This window comes from Carassius auratus, chromosome 28, assembly GCF_003368295.1.
Source record: "Carassius auratus strain Wakin chromosome 28, ASM336829v1, whole genome shotgun sequence".
Taxonomy (NCBI): domain Eukaryota; kingdom Metazoa; phylum Chordata; class Actinopteri; order Cypriniformes; family Cyprinidae; genus Carassius; species Carassius auratus.
The window spans coordinates 11,343,565-11,370,896 of NC_039270.1; the positions used below are offsets into that span (position 1 = coordinate 11,343,565).

Below are 27,332 nucleotides of genomic sequence, written 5' to 3' on the forward strand. Positions count from 1 at the left end.
AGTGGGCCCTGTTTGAAATTGATAAATTTGTATGTTCGTTCGTTTTTATTTATTTGTGCTATTTACACAATGTTTATTTATTTTTTTCAAGATTGTAGGTGTCAAGGTACAGAAACCAAATAATTAAATGTAAAATAGCACTGGATAGTTTTCAATGTAAAAATGAAAAATACAATCAAACCTACATTTATTCAGACACATTATTACAGTTTTGCTATATATATCAAAAATTATATCTGGTGTCTGAATAATTTTTTGTTTGACTGTTAAGACTACAAAGTGAGTGAGTAATTTTAATTTTCATTTTCTTGGATTAACATTACAGCAGCCAGTAGCTAAATTAGGCGCGGTCGCTTTAAGAGACGATGAAAGCATCCAATATTACATTTACATTTAGCTGACGCTTTTCCAAAGCGACTTACAATTGCTATATATGTCAGAGGTCACACACCTTTGGAGCAACTAGGGGTTAAGTGTCTTGCTCAGGGACACATTGGTGTCTCACAGTGGATTTGAACCTGGGTCTCTTACACCAATGGCGTGCGTCTTATCCACTGCGCCAACACCACCCCAATATAATACACATCCCATTTTTTCCTCAACTGTTTACTTTAACTTAATAAATAACTGGGTTTTTTCGACCATCATTTCCAAGGTGGATATTTTGCCCGATTAGAGAGAGACAAGAGTCTCATGTTAGCACAGCACGTTAACGCCGATAACAGCCCACCACTAATATTTATATATACAATACTGAATCATACTAGTAGTAGTAATAATAATAAAAGTAGTAATAATAGTAAATGTTGAAGTTACCAAAAAATCTGTTTAATTTTTTTCTTATTCCTTTTATTTCCGTTTGAATTTTTCTGGATTGTTTTTGTCTGTTTAAATTTTTCTTTACTCTAAATTTAAATTAAATTTACAACAAACCATATTTTCAGCATCTGATATCGTCGTAGCAAAGTCAGAATTACCTCCTCTCCACGAAATGGTTGTCTATAAAATGTGTTGCTGTTCTGTTTTAAGTAATCTTAAAGATTCCTAAATGCATCTCACTAATGCATCACTGAGATTACAGCTGGCCAATCTAAACGGTTTAAATAATTCATTACATATACAATAGAATATAATGTCCCATGTTTCTTATAATAAGTTGTCTGCATATATAAATGTAAAAGGTTTACATCTCACTGTGATACTCTGTTAGCTTATACAGTAATGATAACAAACTCATATGTGGGATAAATGAATGGCCACATTATAATTTTGTTTTCATCATTAATGTTTTTCAATAGCTCTTGACCATAAAGCACTCATTAGAGTTAGTAGTTTCATGTGGAAGAAAACTTGAAGTATACAAATAAAAAAAACACAGGAAACAATCTGCTAGCTGTATTTATAAAACTAGAATATATGTATAAATCAATTATTATTATTATTATTATTATTATTATTATTATTATTATTATTATTATCATTATTAGTAGTAGTAAAACTGGATTCAGTATGAAAGCCAAACCTCAGTTTGTTGAGTTGACAGTTTGGACTCTTCAGTCCAGCAGAGAGCAGCTCCACTCCTGAATCCTGCAGATGATTGTTACTCAGGTCCAGCTCTCTCAGGGAGTTTGATGATTGTAAAACTGAAGCAACAGGTTTACAGCACTGATCAGTGAGTTTGCAGTCAGTCAATCTAAAGAGGACAATGAGAAATAATTAATTACATACACAATGCATAGCTAGATATTGATCTTTGAGAGAATTTGATGCATTGTCTCATATTTCTGATAAGAAGGTGTCTGCATAGAACATGAATGTGAAGGTTACATCACAATATTGCATGATAGAAATGATAACTTTGTGTGGAGTAACTGATGATTTATTAATCACCACATGATCATCATGTTCTCATCCTATTTTTGCACACATGAATTAGAGTAGTTACATGTAGAACAATCCTTAAAGTAAATACATACAAAAACACAAGAAAGAATATATCTAAGAATAGGGATGCACTGGTTGACCGGCCATAAATCGAATTGGTCTTTTTTTCAGCCGATTTTTCCAGAAGTGCGCTCGCGTGCACAGACTACATTGGAATCGTTCGCTATGTCAAATACTTGTGTGGAAGTATTTCGAAATCTATGCACAGGACATGGGCAGCCGATCAGTAATGGAAGTGCAGAGCTTCATATCTGAGGCACAGATAACAGGAAGCGATCAGTTGGTGTACTGGCGCACAAATAAGAGTCCCTTTCCTGCGCGCACTAGAGCTGCACGAGCGTATACTGTACGAGTAGACAGTGAAGAGATGTTCAGTTCAACTTCAGATGAGAAACGAAACGGACTAAACTGTGACAAAACTGAAAAGTTTTTTTTTTTTTTTTTTTGTAAAGTAGAACTTGCATACACGTTTGAAAAGCCAGAAGTAAACGTCAGTTCTGCATTAAGATGATTTTTATTATACCTTAAAATTACATAACTTAATTTGACTTAAAAATCACCTGCTGTAGCACACTGAAAAAAAAAGTGTTTCATTCATCCAATTAAAACATTTTTAGGGGTAATGATTCACATGTATATATTTTTACTTGAGACAATAAGTTATTTATTTTTAATTGGCTCAAGTAAAAAAATATAGATGTGAATCATTAAGCTATTTTTTTATTTTTAATTGGATGAATGAAACACTTTGCATCTTTGTTTTATTCGCATCAATATTATTTGATTTTAATATTTTGGAATAATGTATTTATATAGCATACTTTTATTTATTGTCACTGGTAAAGACCTTTTTTTTAATTTAAAACCAAATTTAAAAACTAAAATACTGAATGCTGATTAAGAAACTTCTTATTGAATGTGTGTTGTTTGGACTGTAGAACTATGCAGTTGTTGCGTTTAATTTCACATGGTTCACCTCCTTTCTTTGGAGGTCTGCAATGAACAGGTTGATATTAGCCTGTCTAATTAATATTCATGAGCCCCTCTTCTGATTGGCCTGTTGTTTTCTGAGTGTCATCACTGCGCTAGCTGGAGGCAGCAAAACAAAGGGAAAACTGGAGGCAGCTACCTAAGGAGGTGATGTAATACATCACCTCGATTTATCATGTGTAACGATGAATCAATGTAATACATCCTCAAATGAGAAATTTGTTCGCATATTTGCTGCCACTGCCAGACAAACAAACTGATGACAGCTATGGTTAAAAGCAATAAAATGAGCAGACTGGACAGAAACGTTCATCAAATATACTCATGTTTGCAGCATGCACTTATTGAAAAGGTTCAATAAAGTATTGTCTTATGTTTTGGATGAGTCTACAGATTTCTAGCCATGTTTCTTGCATCCCACGATGTCGTGTATGAAAAAAATGTCTGTGCAGGTGTGTAAAACAACAAACTTATAATTTTTAAATTTATATATAATCATTTATGATTGGATATCGATTGTTGCAATTTATTGCGGCTGGAACAATAATGTAGCTATAAAAATAGTTGCCTGCTGAAATTGAAAAGTACATACATCTTCAACATGTGCTAGATAGACACGATGAGTTTGTCTTTACTATACACGTTAGATGTGATCCACCTCCTAGTAAAAATCCTGTCAGATCATCCATCCCTTGAGTGAGAGTGTAAGGGTCGGCCGATTTTTGACATGTTTCAGTGCTGTTATTGCTCAATGCTCAGCAATAGCATGGAGGTGATGTTGTCTGGGTGTTTGATAGAAGGAGAGTGGGTTGGTGGGCGGTTCTGACTGAAGTTAGGTGACTGTGGAGATCTGACGTCAACTTTTTACAAAAGTCACAAGAGTTCGTGAAAAATCACAGCTACTTTAAGCAGGCTGTGTGCATTTTACTGTGGACTGACTGTTTTGAAATGTATATGTAAGTTAAATAGTTCCTAGACCTCAGTTATCGTGAAAAAGCCAGGAAATTTCAGCTTTAACAATATGGGAATAATAGTTAGCATCCAGTATGCTAGCTCTATATATAAAACTCAAATTTATATAAATCATACATTATTTTTTTATTAAAATGTGAATCAGTGTGAAATCCAAACCTCAGTTTGTTGAGTTGACAGTTTGGACTCTTCAGTCCAGCACAGAGCAGCTTCACTCCTGAATTCTGCAGATGATTGTTACTCAGGTCCAGCTCTCTCAGAGAGTTTGATGATTGTAAAACTGAAGCTACAATTTCACAGTGTTGATCAGTGAGATCACAGCCTGTCAATCTGAAAACAGAGAGGATGTGCTGATGAACAGGTGTATCCATGAGATCACAAGACTGTATAATTTTACCTAACCTTATGTGTCAATACATGTTATATGGTTATACAATTTTAGATAATATCATCAGACAGTGCAAATGTGCCCTTGTTTTGGCTCTCTATGGAGTTGCGTAATCTGGGTCTTTACTTATTTTAATATTTTAAATGAAGAGACTGGGTAGATTTTTTTTTTTAAACAAAAGTAAATATTTACTGAGAAGTTCACTGAAATTCAGAATTTCAGCTGAAATATATATTTAGAGAATAATAAGCCAAGGCTGGGGAAAAAAAAAAACTTAAAGAACAAATGAGCTGACTTGGCCAAGATACAAAGAATGACCAAAAACACTGTAATTTTAACTTCAAAGTCTGCATGAACCACAAATTGTTATTGTCTTCACTATTGTGACGCACCAGAGTTAAACAGCTTCTTAAATGAGAAAAATGTGGGACTTGGTTTTTTCCTTTGAGAACTGATTTGATTCTGGATCATTGTTATTTACTGATTAATGTGAATTTTTCTTGAGTGACAGGTTGCTGGAGAGGAAGGACTGAAACTTGTCTGGCTATTGGACAACCTTATTGTCAGATTTCAGAATATTAAATAAATCAGTTCATAAACAATATCATATGTACCTAATTTAAACTGTAAAAAGGAAACCATGGAGTATTGCTGAAAAAAAACTGACAATAGTCTAATCCTCATAAAGCAGGTGGATAAAACAAAAATAAGCATCTCTGCAGTTTTGTCAGCAAACTGATTAATTGTTTCATCTTCCTGACAAAACATAGCAGCAAAATGTTTATATTGGACATTTATCTGCATAAATGATATGCCAAAAATATTGTGCTCCCCAATCTGTAATAAATGTTTATAAAAAAAAAAAAAAAAATCATTTATTTATTCACATTAACAGCTGCCTAACAATAAGTATTAGTTTTACCTGTAGGTTTACAAAATGTACATATTTTATAAAAAACATTTTTTTTAAATAATTTATAAAATATATTTATTGTATTAATTAGGTAAAGAATAAAAAACAACACTTAACTGCAATAACTTACATTGTATGCTTGTAAACAAACCCAGAAGATCCTATTCACCACCATCAATTTTTGTCAAATATAACTACTGCATGTTTGTATTTTCACACTTACAGAGCTTTTCTGCAGTTCCTCAGAGCAGGTAACAGTCTCTGTCTCCCATCTTTTGATTTAGTGGTGAATTTTTTAAGCTCAAACTCATCCAGTGCCTCCTCTGACATCAGGATTATGTTTGCCAAAGTTGAACATTGTGCAAGAGAAAGACTTTTACTTGTATTTCCAGAATTTAAAAATGCCTGCATTTCTTCAACAACGGAGTTATCCTTCATCTCAATCAAGCAGTGTGACAGATTTATCCATCGTTCAGGACTGACATTGTTTTTCTGACCTCGTTTGAGGTTTTGGGTTATTTGCTTGATGTTCTCTGGGTTGTTCTCTGTATGTATCAGTACTTCCTGTAAGAGTCTCTGATTGGACTCCAGTGAGACGCCATGAAGAAACCGAAGGAAGAGATCCAGGTGTCCAGTTTTACTCTTTAAGGCTTTATTCATTGCTCCTTTCAGAAACACATCCAGAGAAACACTCTGAGTTCTGGACTTTCCTGTCAGGAACATCTTCAGAACCTCACTGTTCTTGTGTAAATAGCAGAAAAACACATACAGTGCTGCGAAAAACTCCTGAAAGCTCAGATGTACAAAACTATAAACCTTCCTCTGATAAATCACAGATTCCTCTCTAAAGATCTCAGTGCAGATCCCAGAATACACTGAGGCGTCAGTGACGTCTATACCGCTCTCTCTCAGGTCCTCCTCATAAAACATCACATTGCCCTTCATCAGCTGATTGAAAGCCAGTTCAGCAAGTTTCACAATCACTTCTCTGTTGGACTGCAGGAGTTTCTCTGGATGTCGCTCTTCATACTTCTGGTTCCTCATCTTTGTTTGAATGAGCAGGAAGTAGATGTACATTTCAGTCAGAGTTTGAGGGATTTCTGCACTGAGATCTTGTTTCAGGATGTTTTGAAGCACAGTGGATGAGATCCAGCAGAAGACGGGTATGTGACACATGATGTGGAGGCTTCTTGCTCTTCTGATGTGTGAGATGATTCTGCTGGCTTGATGCTCGTCACTGATTCTCTTCCTGAAATATTCCTCCTTCTGAGGGTCATTGAATCCCTGAATCTCTGTCACACGGTTGATGTAGTTGGAGGGGATCTGATTGGCTGCTGCTGGTCTGGTGGTGATCCAGATGAGAGCAGAGGGAAGCAGATCTCCTCTCAGGAGGTTTGACATCAACACACCCACTGATGAAATCTCAGTCACAGCAGAAACTTTCTGACTGTCTGAAAACATCAGTGTAATCCTGCTTTCATCCAGACCATCAAAGATGAACACAACTTTACATTCATCATAAATCTTTGAGTCCAGATCTTGAAGTTCAGGATGAAAGTCAAGCAGAAGTCTGTGAAGACTGTACTGATGATCTTTAATCAAGTTCATTTCTCTAAATGTAAGCACAAACATGAAATCTACATCCTGATTGGCTTTTCCCTCGGCCCAGTCCAGAATGAACTTCTGCACAGAGACGGTTTTTCCAATTCCAGCGATGCCTTTAGTAAGAACAGTCTTTATTGTGTCTTTCTTCTCTCTTCTCTTCTCCTCATCTCCTGGTTCTGGTAAAGGATTAAAGATGTCATTGCAGTTGATTGGAGTGTCTTGGAGTGTCCTGTAACTTTTCTCCATCTGTAGCACTTCATGTTCTTCATTCACTCCTTCACTCTCTCCCTCTATGATGTACAGCTGTGTGTAAATCCTGTTCAGGAGGGTTTGATTCTCTTGTAGTTTGACTCCCTCAAATAAGCTCTCATACTTGTTCTTCATGCTGGTTTTGTGCTGGTCTTTGACTCTCTGAAGATCATCATGCTCTGGTTGATGAGAATCGAGCTGCAGATCTGCTTCTGTGTCATGATGACTGATGTGGTTCTGACTGGAGGAGGATGTGAAGGTCTGACAGAACACATATCTGTTCGGGTCAGCTCTCCCAGCACTGGAAAGAAAATTAGAAGAACAGACACTCAAAATGTATAAAATATTTAAATGCATCCAAAATTAATTTAACTTATTTAAAACCACATATCACGAGTAGAGGTCGACCGATATATTGCTCGGCCGATATTTGTCATTTTTTAATATATCGGCATCGGCCGATATCCGTGTTTAGTAGCGCCGATTTAAAGTCAGGCACTACCACTGCATGTAAAGCACCCCGAGCCAAAACTTTTGGAAGATTCAACAACAGACCTGCGAGATAAAGGTAGTCAGAGAATTTCACTCTGTAAATGGGGTGGAGAAGTTGTCAGCTCTCACAAACACTGCAGCGTGATTGAGGGCTCCGTTACTCCGCCCCCGCTCACAGACAGCAGCGTGCTCGGAGAGACAGACGTCCTGGAGCTGCCCAGAATGGTGAATCACATGTGTTCGGAAGCATGGTTTGATGCAGACAATAACCAGTTTTCCATCCAATTCATTTGTATTTAAGGATGTCAATATTTGATAATTTCCATGATCGATCGTCGTTTAAATTAACGATCAATAACCTTAATGCTGCAAAATGCGTCTGCAGCGGTATTATTATTATGTGCAAAAACCACATGGAAAAAAATCTCTCACCTGAATTAAAGGGGTTTTAGTATGAATAAAATGCTAGTAGCAGGACTGTAAAATGAATAAATGTGATTATGATCGTTTGATAAAATGAAGAGAGCGCGCCATACTTTTGAGATCATTTTACTTTGCTGAATGTTTTCTGTCAAGGAGACCGCTGAATGCGCCTCTTGTTTCGTGGTGCTCGTTGTTGTATTTTGAAACGCAACTGCAATGTTTTCAAATGACACTATAGTAGTGGTGCAACGGATCATCATTGATCCGTGATCCGTTCAGATCAATATCTTCAGTTCGGCATACGCTTGACCCGCGGATTGATTTATGAAAAAAAAAAAAAAAAGTTGCGCATGTTCAGTCCACACTCAGTGATAATGCCCAGCGGAGGAGCTTGAACGCCCCGCGCATTTTGGCTTCCCTGTCAGATATAATGATGAAGGAAAGAGGTTAGAGTGAAAAGATGGTGCCAGATCTTTATGAACAGGAGAAGAAAAAAGTTGTGGATGAGCTATCCCGAGCATCCTCTGTTGCGCTCACGACAGACGGGTGGACGTCCAGGGGGACGGAGAGATATGTGACGATCACTGCTCACTTCATCACAGCAGACTGGGAGATGAGAAGTCCTTATTATTATGTTAAAAAGAAGATATTATGCCATGTGCACTAAGTCCATACGAGGACGAGCGAGCGCAGGTTTGACTAGATGTATTTGGAGGTTATTGCTCACGTCTTGTTCTGCACATATCCAAATGTTTCCATATTCGCAATGTATCTGAATGTTAAACTATAATATTTATTTTAATGTAAACTAGACGGAAAAAAATCATCCTCTTCACATGAGCAAAAACGTCCTTGGCATAACAGCAGAGAGGACCGGTATACGGTGTATTTAAACTGACCAGTGTAACTCTTTAAATGTTTGGTTGACTGGACTTTATTTTAATAATGAACAGACTGCGATGTAAGTTCGAAATTAGAATGCACTTTAGATGTTCTGTGTCATTTATACCAAACACAAATGTTGCTGGTTGCTAGTGTCTTTGCAGCACTACTGTTATTTATTTTTTATATATATATTTTTTTATATATTTTTCAGTTTAATTGATTTTTATTTCTAAAATTTTATTTATTTAAATGTATATTTAAGTTTACATTTATGTTCCAACAAACTTGAAAAATTCTACTTGATACATGTAAATGCTCTAAAACTTTTATGTAAATGATTGACACACACACACACACACACACACACACACACACACACACACACACACACATACATATATATATATATATATATATATATATATATATATATATATATATATATATATATATATATATATATATATATATATATATATATATTTTACCTGTTTTATATATTTAATACTTGGTCAGTTTATTAATTTTTTTGGTTAACTTTGGATACAATATTTTTTATTTTAATACAGTGCAGTGCACTAAATTCAGATGAATGAAGAGATGGTTCAAGTCAGTGCTCAATAAATTATGATCGGTTTAGAAAATGTGTTGTGCATCCACTTATTATTAGTGTGACATTTTAGCATGCAAATCAAGGGGAAAACTCCAAGATATCGGCCCTAAAAATCGGCAGCACATATCGGCCATCGGCTGACCCTGACCTCTAAACATCGGCATCGGCTATAGAAAAACCCATATCGGTCGATCTCTAATCACGAGTGTTAATTTAATAGACACCTTGTAATTGTAACACAATTTCTGTCTATTATAACCAGTTTTTTTTTTTTTTCTGACATCACAAATGGAGTTTCATATGTTCAGATAGTGACCTGCATTGTATTCAAATTATTACTGAACATTTGAATACTGTACACATGGCAAAACAATATGTTTTATATGGTAAAGAGAGAACAAGGCTCCTCATCTACATTGAATGCCATCAATTAACCTTTTGCTATACACACTGAGGACCGACAGAACCACTTATTTGAAATTTCATATCCTTGCACATGATGTTTGTAACTTTTTTTTTCTGGATTATGGTAATAATTTTTTTTTTTTTTTGCTTAAATACTTTTTTATTAGTATTATTTTATTGATAAGTGTTAGAAGTTAAAGTGATTATAACTTACATTCAATCAATCTCTGTTGTAGTGAATTACAAATAAACACATGTAAAGCCTTGTCTGTTCAACTCTAAACCTCTGATTTATCCTCTGTTAGGTGAAATAGAGGCTCAACTTATTATTTATACACATTAATGTTATCTGATAGAGAAAATCATTAACACTGGTGTCCTTGTTACCCGTTACATGTTCTTACTCCCATAATAACAATAAAGTATTAAATTTTTACATGCAAACCTAAACCAAACCCTCAACCATATCCATATAGTACATGCAGTTAATTAACATTACTCAGTACTTAAATGTGTAATTACACTGAAACAAGGACAAAATAAAGTGTAACCAGAAAAGCAAATAAAGCACAAAAAGAAAACACAATTCTTTTTTTAAAGTTTATTTATATTATTTGTATTTATTCTGATGCACTTTTTGTTATAAATGAACATTAGTTGATGAATATTTATGAAAATTAATAATTTCTCTTTAATTTATTTGCACACTCTGCTCTTTTTTTTGCACACTCTTGGTGTTAAATGTCCCACCTCACATGATTATACTCAGACAGGGTCAAAGGTCACTGTGTCATTACTAAATTCAGGGGACTAAAACATGTTACACATGATACTCACACAGGGTCAGAGGTCACAGCAGGTTCATCACTGAGATCAGGAGACTGACCAATGGATTTGTTTCTCTTCACAGACACAGAGCTGGATACTGGAGATGTGGCTCTCTTTCTATTCCTGTTGATGATACTGAGAAAAAGACAGACATATTTCAGATTACTTCTCTGTAGTTTATCTGTCTTCTCAAATTAAATTAACATTTGTCAAACTAGAATATGCATAACATATAGTTGTAAAGACAAAACAAATGTCATAGACAATATTTTTATTTAATATAATACACACTTCAACCTTTATAAACCTGTTAAATTAATGAAGTGGATATTAAGATTATTGTCATTCTTTATCTGTTTCTTAACCATATTTTTCTTTACCGTAGTACACTTTGAAAGTGTGTAGACCTAGAGTAAAATTTACAGCACACGTAAGGGGTTTGATCAATATATAATCATATGTGAGAAGATAATTGTGTTGTTTGTGGAAAGCTGAACAATGAGCATTCAAAAACTGAATGGATCCACAAAAAAGGCTAGATATTGTTCTGTTTGACCTTAAAATTGATGAGCTATATTTCCAGACAAAAGCGGTTTGTTTTGAGTGCCATAAAGATAATGACAGCTGCTCAGACTTCTAGACAGATGAAGGTTTACAATAATGTACATTATCAAGTCTCAGTCTGAGTGCAGAACTTGTAAATGTTACTGGTGTATGTGAGTTTTTAGATGCTGTTCTCATCAGGCTCTTCTAAAGATCTTCATGATATGTGCATTATGTGAATGCTGCTCACAAATCCTTAAAGGACAGTTCACCTCCATTAAAAGTCCTTTGACCTTTTTAGATGTGTAAAGTCTTGTTTGAGTGGACTTTCAATGGAGGGACAGAAAACTGTCAGTTTCTTTTAAGAAAACTTCATACTGTATGTGTTTTAAAGATCATGTCTTGGGTTTGGAACAACATGAGGGTAAGTAAATGATGACAAATTTATTTTTTGAGTGAACAGCTGGAGTTCAAAGATAATTGTATTTGTTCAATAGTGTTGGCCGATATGTCATTTTTAAATCGTCATATTGTCAGCCCGTGAGATCGACGATACACAACATTATCATGCATATGTGGAGCAAGAGAGACTCTTTGTTCTTGTCATAGCAGAACTATTTGATGTTTTAAACCAAGCAGGTGCGCGAGAGAGAGCCTATGGAATCACCATTAATCAAAAAATATACTTTCAAACATACTTCTAAACTAACATTAAATATAAAAATACTGTATTTAAAACAACTAGTTCATATATAGTCAGTGAAAATCAATAGTAGAGTCCAACAGTTTAACATGAATAGTGGACATAAACGAACATGTTAAATATTAAGTATTTAAAACAACTAAGTTCATATATTTGGAGTAAAGTTGAATTGAACGGATCCATCAGTCATACAGCACTCAGGACCGCGTGCCTCATGACTGACGCACTGTCACAGAAACAAGAATGAGATGCTTTCTAACATTACTGTGGCATTAAACTCAGTTAGTTAGGGCTTGTTTGAAATATTGCACAAATATAGGCCGTTCAGATTACTTGTTAAAGTGCAATGAAATATGTTACATCTGCAGACGATGTACATCTGTTTGTGGATGGAGACTCTGTAACGACCAAAACTATGTATTTTGCATGGATCACATTATAGTGCAAAGTGCATGAAAATAATAACAAGGCCGCAGAGCGGACTTATCATCCATAGTGGTTCTCACGTAGTCCTGCTGCGTCATCACCACGTAGTGAGTGTTATAAATTAAGTGATCAGTCTTTAAGAGAAGGAATACATTAGAACCACTATGGATGATAAGTTCACTCTGCCGCCTTGTTATTATTTTGTCTTTACCTTATTTGTAATGCCAAGAAAGAGTTAATCTTTCATGTATTAGAAGGGCGCGTTGCCGTGTACTAGCCATTGCCAACTCCTCGTTTTCTTTCTCTTTCATTTCATGGATTTAACGAATTATCAGTCAAAGCATTACAACTTTTCCACCGACTACAGGCTCTAATCCTTTTTTGCGCGTGTGTGTGGTGCTGAAGTGAAATAGCTGGGCAGTTTGAACCCCAAAATACAATAGGCCACCTAATAAAAATCAAAATAATAATAGTTATTATTATTATTATTATTATTATTAATACATTAATAGGACAATGAGCCTAATATCATATTGACTATCGACAGAGACATCTGCTTTCCTCAATATCTCTGACTTTCGTCGATACACGATACTATCGTCTATCGGCACAACCCTATTGTTCAATGCTAAAATTTAAATCTTGTGGATGTTTTAGGTTGCTTAAAAAGTAAGAAATGTAGGTTTTTAATATTCTTAAAACTCATAGTGATAAGATAGTTGAGGAACTACATGATACTCACCCAGGGTCAGAGGTCACAGCAGCTCCATCACTGAGTTTAGGGGGCAGACGCATGGAGTTGTTACTCTTCACAGACACACAGCTGAATCCTGGAGACCCTGCTCTCTGAGCGTCAACATCACTGAGTTGAGGGGGCAGACGCATGGAGTCATTACTCTTCATAGACACACAGCTGAATCCTGGAGACCCTGCTCTCTGAGCGTCAACATCACAGAGTTTAGGGGGCAGACGCATGGAGTCGTTACTCTTCATAGACACACAGCTGAATCCTGGAGACCCTGCTCTCTGAGCGTCAACATCTCTGAGTTTAGGGGGCAGACGCATGGAGTCGTTACTCTTCATAGACACACAGCTGAATCCTGGAGACCCTGCTCTCTGAGCGTCAACATCACTGAGTTTAGGGGGCAGACGCATTGAATCATTACTCTTCATAGACACACAGCTAAATCCTGAAGACCCTGCTCTCTGAGCATCAACTTCACTGAGTTTAGGGGGCAGACGCATGGAGTCATTACTCTTCATAGACACACAGCTGAATCCTGGAGATGCTGCTCTCTGAATGTCAACAGAAGACTCCTGCTCTTTCTCCTCATAGACACTCATTTCACAGACAGGTTTTTCCTCCTTTATCTCCTCATACACACTAATTTCTGTTTATTTTCCTGCTAGATGAGACTTGATTTCAGGCCTGTATGTGGAGTCAAATAACATACAATGAATTTGGATACACTAAAGTAAGTTACAATAAAATGTCTTGGGTTTTACTTATTAACATTTATCTAAACATTTTTTCAGGATTATAGGATTTTTTTTTCTAGCTCACATATATACTCACCTAAAGGATTATTAGGAACACCTGTTCAATTTTTCATTAATGCAATTATCTAATCAACCAATCACATGGCAGTTGCTTTAATTCAATTAGGGGTGTGGTCCTGGTCAAGACAATCTCCTGAACTCCAAACTGAATGTAAGAATTGGAAAGAAAGGTTATTTAAGCAATTTTGAGCGTGGCATGGTAGTTGGTGCCAGACGGGCCAGTTTGAGTATTTCACAATCTGCTCAGTTACTGGGATTTTCCCGCACAACCATTTCTAGGGTTTACAAAGAATGGTGTGAAAAGGGAAAAATATCCAGTATGCGGCAGTCCTGTGGGCAAAAATGCCTTGTTGATGCTAGAGGTCAGAGGAAAATGGGTGACTGATTCAAGCTGATAGAAGAGCAGCTTTGACTGAAATAACCACTTGTTACAACCGAGGTATGCAGCAAAGCATTTGTGAAGCCACAACACGCACAACCTTGAGGCAGATGGGCTACAACAGCAGAAGACCCCACCGGGTACCACTCATCTTCTCTACAAATAGGAAAAAGAGGCTACAATTTGCACGAGCTCACCAAAATTGGGCAGTTGAAGACTGGAAAAATGTTGCCTGGTCTGATGAGTCTCGATTTCTGTTGAGACATTCAGATGGTAGAGTCAGAATTTGGCGTAAACAGAATGAGAACATGGATCAATCATGCCTTGTTACCACTGTGCAGGCTGCTGGTGGTGGTGGTGTTGTGATGGTGTGGGGGATGTTTTCTTGGCACACTTTAGTGCCAAGTGCCCCTTAGTGCCAATTGGGCATCGTTTAAATGCCACGGCCTACCTGAGCATTGTTTCTGACCATGTCCATCCCTTTTAGGGCTGTCACTTTTAGTTCAAAAATCGATTGCACAATCGATCGGACCAACCAAAAAAAGTTTTGAAAATGAAAATTGGGAATCGATTTTAACCAAATATGTACACTGTTAATTTTAAAATAATTAAACAATTAAAAAATATATGTAACACAACTTACAAACAAGCAGAAAAAGAAAATAAAGAATTCCGAAAGTGCAGTATGCCTTGCGAAAGCTAGACAGAAAATACCAGCAATTTTACGTGCCTATAAGACCCAGTGATGTCGAAAGCGACCTCTTATGCTGCGTTCACACCAAACGCGAATAGTCTGGTGCGAATGATTTCAATGTTAATGTTTTTCCAATGTTCAATGACAGCGACTGGCTTTTGTGGTGGAAAATTGGCAGTAATACCCCCACCTTGCGCAGCTGTACCATTTAAAGTTTCATTTTTTTTTAACAGTAGTTTGAAATGGATTGATCCATTATTTAAAATAATCTTGGAGGTTTTTGAATTGCCTAAATCATAAATGCAGCCGGGTTGAAGTCTGCAGTGATGTTTTTTTTCTTTTATGGCAGCCGTCCCCTCTGCATATATATTTTTTCGAGAATGTTGCACTCCTGTTGCTGTATGTTATTCTGCACAAAACTTCATGCCAATAAATAAGAAATATTGCTGACTTGTGCGTTTCCAGCGCTCTCTTTACATTTGTCCATTATTTGACATTGAAAAAGGAAACAACTTTTTATTTTAGACATGGAAAATTTATTTTACAATCGATTCAATGAACACTTATGTTTTAAAAATCGAAGATGTTTTTTTCAACAAAAGTGACAGCCCTAATCCCTTTATGACCACCATGTACCCATCCTCTGATGGCTACTTCCAGCATGATAATGCACCATGTCACAAAGCTCGAATCATTTCAAATTGGTTTCTTGAACATGACAATGAGTTCACTGAACTAAAATGACCCCCACAATCACCAGATCTCAACCCAATAGAGCATCTTTGGGATGTGGTGGAACGGGAGCTTCGTGCCCTGGATGTGCATCCCACAAATCTCCATCAACTGCAAGATGCTATCCTATCAATATGGGCCAAGATTTCTAAAGAATGCTTTCAGCACCTTGTTGAATCAATGCCACGTAGAATTAAAGGAACACTCAGACTTTTTAGGACTTTAGCTTATTCACAGTATCCCCGAGAGTTAGATAAGTCCATATATACCTTTTTCATTTCTGTGCGTTCTGTAAGTGTTATTTGACGCACCCACCGCTAGCCTAGCTTAGCACAAAGACTGGATGTAAATGGATAATGGTAGCATAGTAATCCCAATAAGTGACAAAATAATGCAAACATTTTCCTATTTACACGTTGTGATCTGTATAGTCACAGCGTTTATAAATAACAAGGCTATATGAGACAGAGACCATTTTTAATCATATAAATACTGGGAACTATATTCTCACTAGGCGTAGGAGCACAGCTAACGTTACTTGGGCGGAGTGGCTACTGGGGCGGAGTGATTAGCACAGCACACGAGACCGTAAACAAAACAAACGTGACTAACTAGCTAGACGTGACTCGTTATCATGGCTGACTTTGAGGAATAGTCAGACTCAGAGGAATTTTACTGTGTATAAAACCAAGATCCAGAACCATATAGTTCTGAGCCAGAATACACAGACGAGGAGTTACAAACTTTGGAAGCTGTAAGACAAGATGTCGAAGGGAGAATCAGAACGAACACGAACTGGTGGTGTAAATGTGGAACATGCCAACCTATGCCGACAGAAACCGAGTGCCTTTGTTGTAATGAATGAGACCGGGTATTGCCATCATTGTCAAGGCTTGATGCCAATCAAAATATTTGCATCACTACCACGGAAGATTTCTCTGCCCTAATACACCCGGCAGTTGTCGTTTTTTTTTTTCATTGTGACAAGATCAACTGGAAGAACGCCCATGCCGAGTGAACCTAATGGTCAGCTGTCCACCAAGTAACTTAAGTGATTTTGTTATAATGATCACGAGCAGTGTGTTCATGACAACACAATAATAACAATAAAGGGGATACACGGAGCCCCTATTCACGTAATAGTGTCACTACTAAGGTTATATTACATTAGCATGGCACTGTTACAGTATGGCTAATGTTAGTCATCTCAAAACATAACGGAACACTTACCGCAGCAACAGGGGATCCAATTTGTCCAATTTACTATCTAGTAATTGCTGACTCTATTACTCCAACTCTGAGTGAACACTCTGCTCCTCACCACGGCGCGTCTCGGGTGCTGCACTAATCACTCCACCCAAGTAGCCACTCCACCCAAGTAAGTTAGCTGTGCTCCTACGTCTCATATAGCCTTCACTATACAGATCACAACATGTAAATAGGAAAATGTTTGCATTATTTTGTCACCTATTGGGATTACTATGCTACCATTATCCATTTACATTCAGTCTTTGTGCTAAGCTAGGCTAGCGGTGGGTGCGTCAAATAACACTTACAGAACGCACAGAAATAAAAAAGGTATGTATGGACTTATCTAACTCTCGGGGATACTGTGAATAAGCTAAAATCCCAAAAAGTCGGAGTGTTCCTTTGAGGTAGTTCTGAAGGTGAAAGGGGGTCAAACACAGTATAAGTATAGTGTTCCTAATAATCCTTTAGGTGAGTGTAACTCTGCCGTCTCTTTATAATAAATAAAAACATATGTAAAAGTTATAAAACATTAATGTGACATCATCAAACATGCTCAATTTACAGTTGTGGTCAAACATTTATACAGACTAAATAACATAGAACATAGAAGTTTACATAGAGGAAAAATGGCTAAATGTAAATAATTGTAATAAAATAAAACAAACTACTATGTCAAATTGCTAAAATAAATAAGTAAATTATAGGACAAAAATAACTCCATTTACCATTTCAGCCATTTTATTTGTGAGAGTTTGCATCTTGAAAAATCTTGAGAGTAACGACAAAATTTACATATCATGTGTACCAAAGGTGCCTTAAGATAACCAGAAGCCCTTTTGTTACTGCTGTACTGCTGTAGCTTAGTTTTCAACTTTTTCGTTGGTGAAATAGAGCTAAAACAGGCAATACGGTGTCTAAAATGCACTTAATATTAACTTATTGTTCATAATTTTTTTATAAAAATCAAAATCACATTTGTTATGCTTATATCTGGAGAACAACTGCACTCTTAGTACGATGTTATATTAGATTAACTATATTAAATGAAATAAATGGCTCGTGGATTTTAAAATAGATGATGTTACTTTTCTCAGCACTCCTCAGCACTGAAAGTGAACACTCGATGCTGATTGGTTCCCCTGGCCTCCCCTTCGCTTTCACTTAGCGGTTGTAATTACATCAGCAGATTTGGCACATTCGCGATAGAAAAGCGGAGCTTTCATGTAATGGTATTACAACTGTGAAATTACAAACAAAAATATACACATTCTGAGACATGAACTGAAACGAATAGTAAATTGTATTTACATTAAATCTTCCTCCTTTTCACCTCAAAAATCTGCATCACATGACGAGCCGCCACTGAAACCGACTAAATCATAGTGAACGCGGGAAAATCTAAATAAGCACCCGCACTAGTGATGGCCGATTCGTGAACGAATCGTTCAATTTAACCGGTTCTTCTTAGTGAATCGGATGAACCAGTTCACCAAATCGAACTGAATCGTTTGAAACGGTTCACGTCTCCAATAAGCATTAATCCACAAATTACTTAAGCTGTTAACTTTTTTAACGTGACTGACACTCCCTCTGGGTCAGAATAAACCAATATCCTGGAGTAATTCATTTACTCAAACAGTACACTGACTGAACTGCTGTGAAGACCGAACTGAAGATGAACACCGAGCCGACCCAGATAATGAACGAACACGCCCACTGCTGGAGCAGTTCTTGTTCTCGAGTCAAGAACCGGTTGCTTCGGTTTTCGGATCACCAGTACACTCAACCGAGAATCGTTTCTTTCGGATGCATCCGAATTGAGAACCGATGAACTGATGATACTGCACATGCGCGATTCAGCGTGAAGCCAACTGACTCACAGCATGTCTGAACTGAAGTGATACTTTTGGTGATTGATTCTAATTCTGTATTAATGTTATGAGTGCGGGTATTTCGAGGGCTTGGATGAAGGGCAATCTGGCGAAACGTAAGTTCATTTAATAACAAATACACCGCAATGGATTATGTTTAGTAAGTGGATCGTGGTTTCTGCGCTGATGACACCTAATTTATTTACTTTATATCTTCAAGACTTAAATCCTCATATGCACATTATTGCTGTTACTGTATTTGGGTGTTGTTGCAAAATTCTAATGTAAACTTTTCATGATTATGAGGTTTTTAACTGACTAAAGTTATGATTAATGACTTTATATATTTTAATGTTTGAAAGACGTGACGCAATTACGTCATTACGTCGAGCGTAAAAGAACCGCTGAACCGTTTTTTTCAACCGGCTTATTGAATCGAACCGTCCGAAAGAACCGGTTCGCGGAAAAGAATCGAACTTCCCATCTCTAACCCGCACTAGTCTAATCTAACGTACAAGACTTGTATATGCGTGCACTATGGGTGCATGTAAGATTTTATTAAACAAACTAGGTAAACGCCTGTTAGTGATGTGTCGTTCGAGAACGAATCGTTCTTTTTGAACGAATCTTTTAAGTGAACGAATCGTTCATGCAATCCACTGACTCGTATTTCTCGTTCACTGAAGTTCCTCCCTCCACAGCAGCGCAGCGCTATTAGCAGCGCATGAGCACCTCGGTGAACTTCTCCGGTTACTATCGTAACCTCGGTTCCCTGAGAGGCGGGAACGAGACATTACGTCAGCTAAGACATATATGGGAACTCTTCCCTTCTCCACTTTCACTGAAATCTTATTGGCTAACGCCAGCTGGGGACAGCGGGCCAATTGACACGAAGCATGCAAATACTGGCGGGTCAGCGGGCAGTATAAAATGCATGGGCGCGAAAATTACGTCAGAATCACGACTGAACGCTAGCACAGCTGATCAAACAGCGACCACGGCGGCTAACGTAATGTCTCGTTCCTGCCTCTCAGGGAACCGAGGTTACGATAGTAACCGGAGACGTTCCCTCTCGAGGCGGTAACTCAACATTACGTCAGCTAAGACGTATATGGGAACTGTATAAAATCTGTATAAGCACTCAAGCATGAGAGTTAAACAGAGTCGACGGCGTTTGCGGTGCCTACTGCATAAACCATATATATTCCATAACACAGAGTTAGCAGCCATGGTAACTACTGTATAGCTGGTTATAACAGAATGAATAAAACATAATTCACCGAAAGTAGATGTGATGCTACAGAGGGTACATCCAGCTTGTAAAACCTGTTAGGGTTAGACCAGCCAGCAGCAAAACATAAATACTGGACAGACATACCTCTAGACCAGGCCCATCAGGAAGCATTTATAGTGACCTCGCAGAATGAGCTCTGATATTAAGGGGATAATCCTTCCCCTGGCATTCGATAGCGTCCACGATCCAGTGAGAAAGTCTCTGTTTAGAAACAGCACGTCCCTTATTACATCCACCAAGCACACGAACAGCTGGTCCGACTGACGAAAGGCGGCCGAGCGATTCATATACATCCGTAAAACCCTAACAGGGTCCCGGCGCTCTGAGCATCAGCGTCACGCGGGGCTGACGGCTCAACAGATAAGGTGGGCAGGGAAACAAAATGGTGTATTGAGTGACTTCGGAACGAAACCCGGTCTCGGCCGGAGAGTGACATTACAGTCGCCAGACCCGAAACCAATGCAATATCATTCACCCAAAACTCATGAAGTTCTCCAAGGCACTTCGCCGAGGCGAGAGCAAGAAGCAAGGCAGTCTTCAGGGAAGCTCCTTAACCACAATCGAGGTTAATGGCTCAAACGGTAGTAAGAGATAGAGCCCTCAAAGCTAGAGCGAAATCCCATGGCGGCACGGACGGTGGCCATGAAGTGCACAATCTCCTCGCTCCCCTGAGAAAACTGATTACCAGAGCATGCTTACCGATCGTTTGCCCGTCAACCGGGGAACGAAAGTGGCAATAGCGGTCACATACACCTTAGCGTGGATGGTTTCAAACTCCCGCTATCCATACTGTGCTGTGGAAAGCGCAAAACATCCGACACGGAACAGGTCCCCGGGTCAATATAAATGTTCTCGCACCATTTTGTGAAAACTCCCCACATCTGCGCGTAGCAGCGAATGTTTGATGGTGCTCGCGTCTCTGTAAGGGTGTTTAGAACTCGTGTAGAGCATCCCGCTCATTAGGGTCCCTGCAGCGGCCACACATGAAGGTTCCACAGCTCGGGGCTGGGGTGCTATATTGTGTCATTCACCTGAGACAGCAGGTCCTGTCTGAGGGGGATTCGCCATGGGGGAGCCATCACTAACTCTCTCAGGTCCGCGAACCAGGGCTGATACGACCATGAAACGGCTGAGCAGAGCGCAAGATCAGTTGCCGAGCGCAGATCCTTGATGACGTCAGCGCTACTGTGCCGCCATCTGCCTGAAACACCTTGAGTATTGCCCTGGCATGAAGAACAGAAGCGGTCTTCCCTCAGAAGTATAGGCTTTGTTCATCTAAGGGCCGTGAACTGCACGGCTTGGAAGGCAGGCTGTGGTCCGAACCAAATGCAGAGGGAGACGGGCACAGGTTCGGTAACGGTCTCCTCGACGGGGGGAGGGTTTCTGCCCCATCCTCGTGCGTGAACATGGCCTGCAAAAACAGGGTGAGTAGTCCTCTATTGCAACTTCCACGATGACTTAGATAAGACTTCTAGCGTGAAGAAAGAGATTCTGACATAATTTTCGCGCCCATGCATTTTATACTGCCCGCTGACCTGCCAGTATTTGCATGCTTCGCGTTAATTGACCAGCTGTCCCCAGCTGGCGTTAGCCAATAAGATTTTAGTGAAAGTGGAGAAGGGAAGAGTTCCCATATACGTCTTAGCTGACGTAATGTCTCGTTCCCGCCTCGAGAGGGAACTGTTTCATCCTGTCAAAGTGTTACTCAACCTCGAGCCAATAGCCTTCTATTATGAGATGTGACAGAGCATGTGATTTGTTGAATGTAGTGAACGAATACGCACTTCAATTAACTATTTTGATTCATATGAGTCTGAACTAGATCTAGAGATCTTATCGACGTGAATGAAATGACTGACTTGAACTGATACCCATGTCATTTGTGAACGAGTTTATGATTTAGTACATCTCGTTTGAGAATGAAATGACTGAACTGGCACACATGTCGTTCGTGAATGAGTTGAATGAACGGATACGTCATTTGTGAATGAAATAAACTGGTATAGCTTATCTCGTTTGTGAACGAAATGAATGAGAGTAAACTGGGTTAGTCTGCCATTTAGAATGTCAATCTCGCAAAATGCAAAGCGCAGTTATAGGTACTGTGCACATACACTTGTTTAGATATTTAGCATACTGTACTCCACGTTTAATCGCCGATTTATGAATGTGAATATGTAATATACAAACTGTCTGACCAAACAATTAAAATGCTAATTAGGCAAGAAAACCTCGTGCTTTATTCATCTGAACAACTTAATTAGACTTTATATAAGGAATTCGATTATGCACACATTTTTATAAAGCCAGATCAGTTTTTGTAACTAGTGAATACGTTCGTTGACTTAAGACATAACACTCTTTTTTGCCACCTGCTGGCATATTTTGTGTAATACGAAAAAATTATCACTGAACGAATGAGTGAACGATTCTGAATGAATCATTTTGGTGAACGAACTGAAAATGAATGAATCTCTTGAAAGAATCATAGTTTCCACCACTAACGCCTGTATAAAACATGGGTAAACGTTATAATCGCTAGCAGCACAGACTACATCTGTGACAAAAGTAAACTTGTACACAATAATATTTTTTGGACACGATTTTTGATGACTCAGCATCATTGATATAAAAGAGAATATAATCAAGTCATCGATATATAAAGGGACACTAAGTAGGAATTACTCCCATCTAGTGGTGAAATTGTATTTTGCATTCAAACTAATTTTGCTCTCCAGCGCCTCGCTTTTTCAAATGCGCATTGCATCTACGGTAGGCGATATGTACCAAAAAGCTTTGACAGGATGTCTTCTAATAGCACTTCGTCGAGTTTTCCTTCAGGTGAACAGGTGTGTTATTTCAAACAAACTGCAACATGACAACTAACAAACGAATGTTACAGTATGAATTACTGACTGTGGAAAACATGAAATATTGTAATTAGTAGTTATGTCTAATTTATTCGTTATATTTTCTGAATTATATGCATTGTTAGATATAAAAAAAAATATTATAATATAGACTGTAACACTGACTTACCTGTCGAGAAGAAAACTGGCCACTTCAGCGTCTCTTTTGAAATCTTTATCAAGCATTAGCTCTTTCCATCTAGAAAAAGCTTCCCCGACATTAACTCTTGTTTTCTGTAATCTACGGTCACGTTTCCTTTTACGTTCTATTTTTGACTGTTTTGGCGACTATGTTTTCTTCTCCTGTGGCGCGGCATATGTATGGTCCATAATAAGAATGCAATCCAGACTTTTAAACTTGCCGGTGCAGTTTCAAGCGCTTCTCACTGCTCTGCACCTATGTTTCTGGCTCTGACCGAAAACGAACTGTGGAAACGCGTTGGCTTAGTACTTTTTGTCCCTCTCTGCTATTATAGTTTTGCAAGATGGCAGAACTACATGGAAGCCTCCGTCGACCTACCCGTCCCATGTATATAAAGATAATAAATTCTTCATTTACAAGGATTAGTTTAAACATTGGCATAGGTATTTGTACACCATTGAGGGCATATTTATGAATAAAAATATTGATTTTAGATAATAAAATACCTAAAAAGTTACTACTCGCACTGAAATGTGTGTGTCGGTGGTGGTGAGGTAAAAGAGGAGCATGCATATGGCGTCAAATCAATGACAATATTATCCGAGCGCACAACTGATGCTGGCGTGCATGCTAAATCGCTTCCGCGAGAGGAAAACTAAATCAGACGCGAGGAAACGGGAGCCCGCAAGCTCATTTCAAACTCTTGCACGCGCGTCACACGTACTCTGCGCGCAATACAAGCCCTCACGCGCAATAAAAGCCCTCGCGAGTGCATGGTCATTCCCCACATCCTCGCGCTCGATCTACTCACCTCTGCTCGCACAAACAATTTTATTTTTGTCACTCATGGGGCGGGGCTTGCTGTTTTAGTTGTTATCTCAAATGTCATTGGTTATTCCCCTTTTCCTGAAAGTCAGTATTGGACGCCTGTTAGAAAATGATTAATAATTCTCTTGACTTGACACATGACTTCATCAGTGGACCAGATACATATGAGTTATCATTTCATTTGCTTGTTTAATTTATTTTTGTATTTAATGTAATTTAATGCATTGTTTATAGAGTAGATCTTTTCTAGATAATTGATTAACTGGAATTCTTCTAATTGCAGAAATTTGGCATACTGTCAAGGCAAGTACAGTAAAGAAAAAAAGCATTTACATTTTCTTTAAACCAGGGTCAAGGGAGACCAAGGACTGGAGGATGTACAGATCGCCAGGTTCATGTTTTCTTCAAGAGGCACAGACCAACATAGTTTCATATCTGGTAAAAGTGTCCATAATCAAAGGTAAAGTACAGTTGTCTGAAATTATTTAGTCCTAAATTTTTTAACTTTAGTTATCTGTAGGTAGCTTTTAATGTCACTTTTATGTAACAAAATATCTTACAATTATTAATAAATAACTGATCTGTTTTTAAACCTGTTTCTAATAGGATTGACTGCATTTGGTGTGATGTCAGAATCAAGGACTCAGACATGCTGACTTATTGAGGACCTGTTTAGTGTACAGTAAACTTTGCTCTCAAGCATCGAGGCAGACTTGGGCACATTTGCAGAAGCCTGAGAGATATGAGGTATGGAGACCCTGCTTTCCTTCACACTGCTGTTCATGCATATGTCCAAGTGAATTTTTAAGTATTTAACTGCTAAATCATTAAGATATTGAAGAGCTAAATTTAGATTTTGACATAGCAGCTTCTCATGATGCCTGTGAAGATGTATATTTACATTTAGTAATTTAGCAGACACTTATGCAAAGTGGCAATGGAAGAAATTAAAATCAACAAAAGAGCAATAATACATAAGTGGTATAACAAGTCACAGTTAGGTTGACGCAGTGCACATAGCAAGTTAATATATATATATATATATATATATATATATATTATAATAAAAAGAAAACAAGAACAAGCTAGTGTTAGAGGCCTTTTTGCATTTTGTTCTATAATAAATATAAAAAAATAGAATACAAGATTAGAGAAGCTAGTAGCTAGAAGCTAGATTTCAGAGCAGTTGTTCAAGAATGTTAATTCTCTATGAGTTTGGATGGGTTGAGGACACTCAAACACCTGCTGAATTCAACTGGTGCTAATTTTCCTGTCAAAGAACTGGATTTGCTTTGTCAGGTTTTTTTCTACAAATATGGGGTAAAAAAATAAAATTAAAAATTAAAAAAAAATCACAGCTATGACCCAGTCTAGATATGGCTCTTTGATCTCCTGAAGATTAACCAGTTAAATACATAATTAAAAATCCACTTAGATTAACACATAAACAGCAGTGTGCTGAAAGGGTAAGTAAAACAGGGTCACCGTACCTCATATCTATTTACCTTTGATTATGGACACTTTTACTAGATATGAAACTATGTTGTGCCTCTTGCAGAAAACATGAACCTGGCGATCTGTACATCCTCCTGTCCTTGGTCTCCCTTGACCCTGATTTAAAGAAAATTCTAATTCATTTTTTTTTTCTTTACTGTACTTGCCTTGACAGTATGGCAGTATTTCTGGACTGCTTCTGAGAATAATTGGTATGATGTCGAGGCCGGGTCGTTATTTGCTGCATTCATGTACACGACCTGCAATTACTAAGGGAAAAAAAATAATGCAACTAAAAGAACATAAGTAAATACATTGGGATTGAATGTTTTACAAGTTTTTTTTTTCAATAAACAGGAATCGATTTTCATAAACATCATAGTGGACTGATCTTGATAGTAGATGACTAGTAACACTAAATCAAATACAAACCTCATGAAACTTGGGTTTCATAGGAACACAGAGTAAACTAACCTTCAAATACACTTCACTGTCATTCCTTTAGCTTTATATATGTGTGTTTGTGCATCATTACAGTCTGTAAAAAGGGTTCATCTGTGTATCTCTTATCACAAGACTGCAATCACTATCAATCAGAAGACTTCCAGTCAATCAAGTATCTAGAAAAGATCTACTCTATGAACAATGCATTAAACGACATTAAATAAACACAAAAATAAATAAAACAATGAAATGATAACTCACATCTGGTCTACTGATGAAGTCATGTGTCAAGACAAGTGAATTATTAATCATCTTCTAACAGGCATCCAATACTGACTTCAGGAAAAGGGGAATAACCAATGACATTTGAGATAAAAACTAAAAGCCCAGCCCCACGACTGACAAAAATGAAATTGTTTGCGCGAGCAGAGGTGAGAAGATCGAGCGCGATGATGTGGGGAATGACCATGCGCAGGCGAGGGCTTGGTTTGAAATGAGCTCACTGGCTCCCCTGTTTCTGTGGAAGATTTTTATTAGTAAGGTTTTTATTAATCAAGTATATAATCAATGTGAAGCTAGCCATTTCTGTTGCTAGTTGTTTTTCCATTATAATCCTATAGGTAATGGATAGAAAGGAATATGCTTACGTGCTGGAATGTACAGAACTGATGAGAAACATGTGGTCAGACATACAGAAAGGGCCTTTCTTCATACCAAAACAAGTAGGGGCCTCTCCTCCCTAGGGAGGAATCAAAATTGCAAGCATAAGGAAAAGACTGACTATTTGGAAACGCCCTGAATAGGGTATATAATGAGAAACCAAATAGCATTCGGGAGATCTCCTTGCAAGGAACTCTCGTCTTTGTGTCGTTTCTTCTGAGAGAAAAATCCCTGATGGAGTTCGATTCTTTGGAGAACCGGCAAAATACACCACAGATTTGGCACCCCAGATGGGACTGGAAAGGAGCAGAGTGGACGACTGCTTTTGAGCTGACTGATGAGCAACACACACACAGTGGTGGCAACCATAGAGTAAGGGAAGCATTTTTGCTTATATAATTAGTGTGTGTTGTTGACTGGTCAGTTCTGAGTGGTAAGGACACTTAAAATCTGCTCTTCCAAATTTAGAAAAATAATAGGATATCTAAATTGAAAAAGGGGTTTTACTCCAGAAGAAATAACTGCATGCACATATTTGGTTTATTAATAGGAAAGCCTTGGAAGGCAATCTTGATTTAAGACAAATATGGTGTAGGCATAAAGACATTGTATGCAATGGTCTGTGTTTATTGGATAGCTGTGCCAGGTAAGGACAGTGATAAACGGATAAGCAGATTAGTTAAGGAATTGCGAGG

General features: G+C 37.9%; 1 protein-coding gene across 5 annotated transcripts in view; it reads right to left on the minus strand.

Moving 5' to 3' along the window:
- The window catches only part of LOC113046784 (NACHT, LRR and PYD domains-containing protein 3-like), a 60,197-nt gene that overhangs the window by 23,779 nt on the left and 9,086 nt on the right, over window positions 1-27,332 (minus strand). For 2 of the 5 annotated variants that reach the window (XM_026207761.1, XM_026207762.1), the window contains 5 exons: window positions 13,122-13,808; window positions 10,717-10,842; window positions 5,431-7,362; window positions 4,066-4,236; window positions 1,523-1,693 (listed from right to left, as the gene is read on the minus strand). In XM_026207761.1, the coding sequence (XP_026063546.1) occupies window positions 1,523-1,693; window positions 4,066-4,236; window positions 5,431-7,362; window positions 10,717-10,842; window positions 13,122-13,723 (3,002 nt within the window). In that variant the 5' untranslated portion in view covers window positions 13,724-13,808. Of the gene's footprint in view, window positions 1-1,522; window positions 1,694-4,065; window positions 4,237-5,430; window positions 7,363-10,716; window positions 10,843-13,121; window positions 13,809-14,515; window positions 14,531-26,624; window positions 26,644-27,332 lie in introns of those variants that run through there. The other 3 variants (XM_026207763.1, XM_026207764.1, XM_026207765.1) reach the window with 3 other exon arrangements.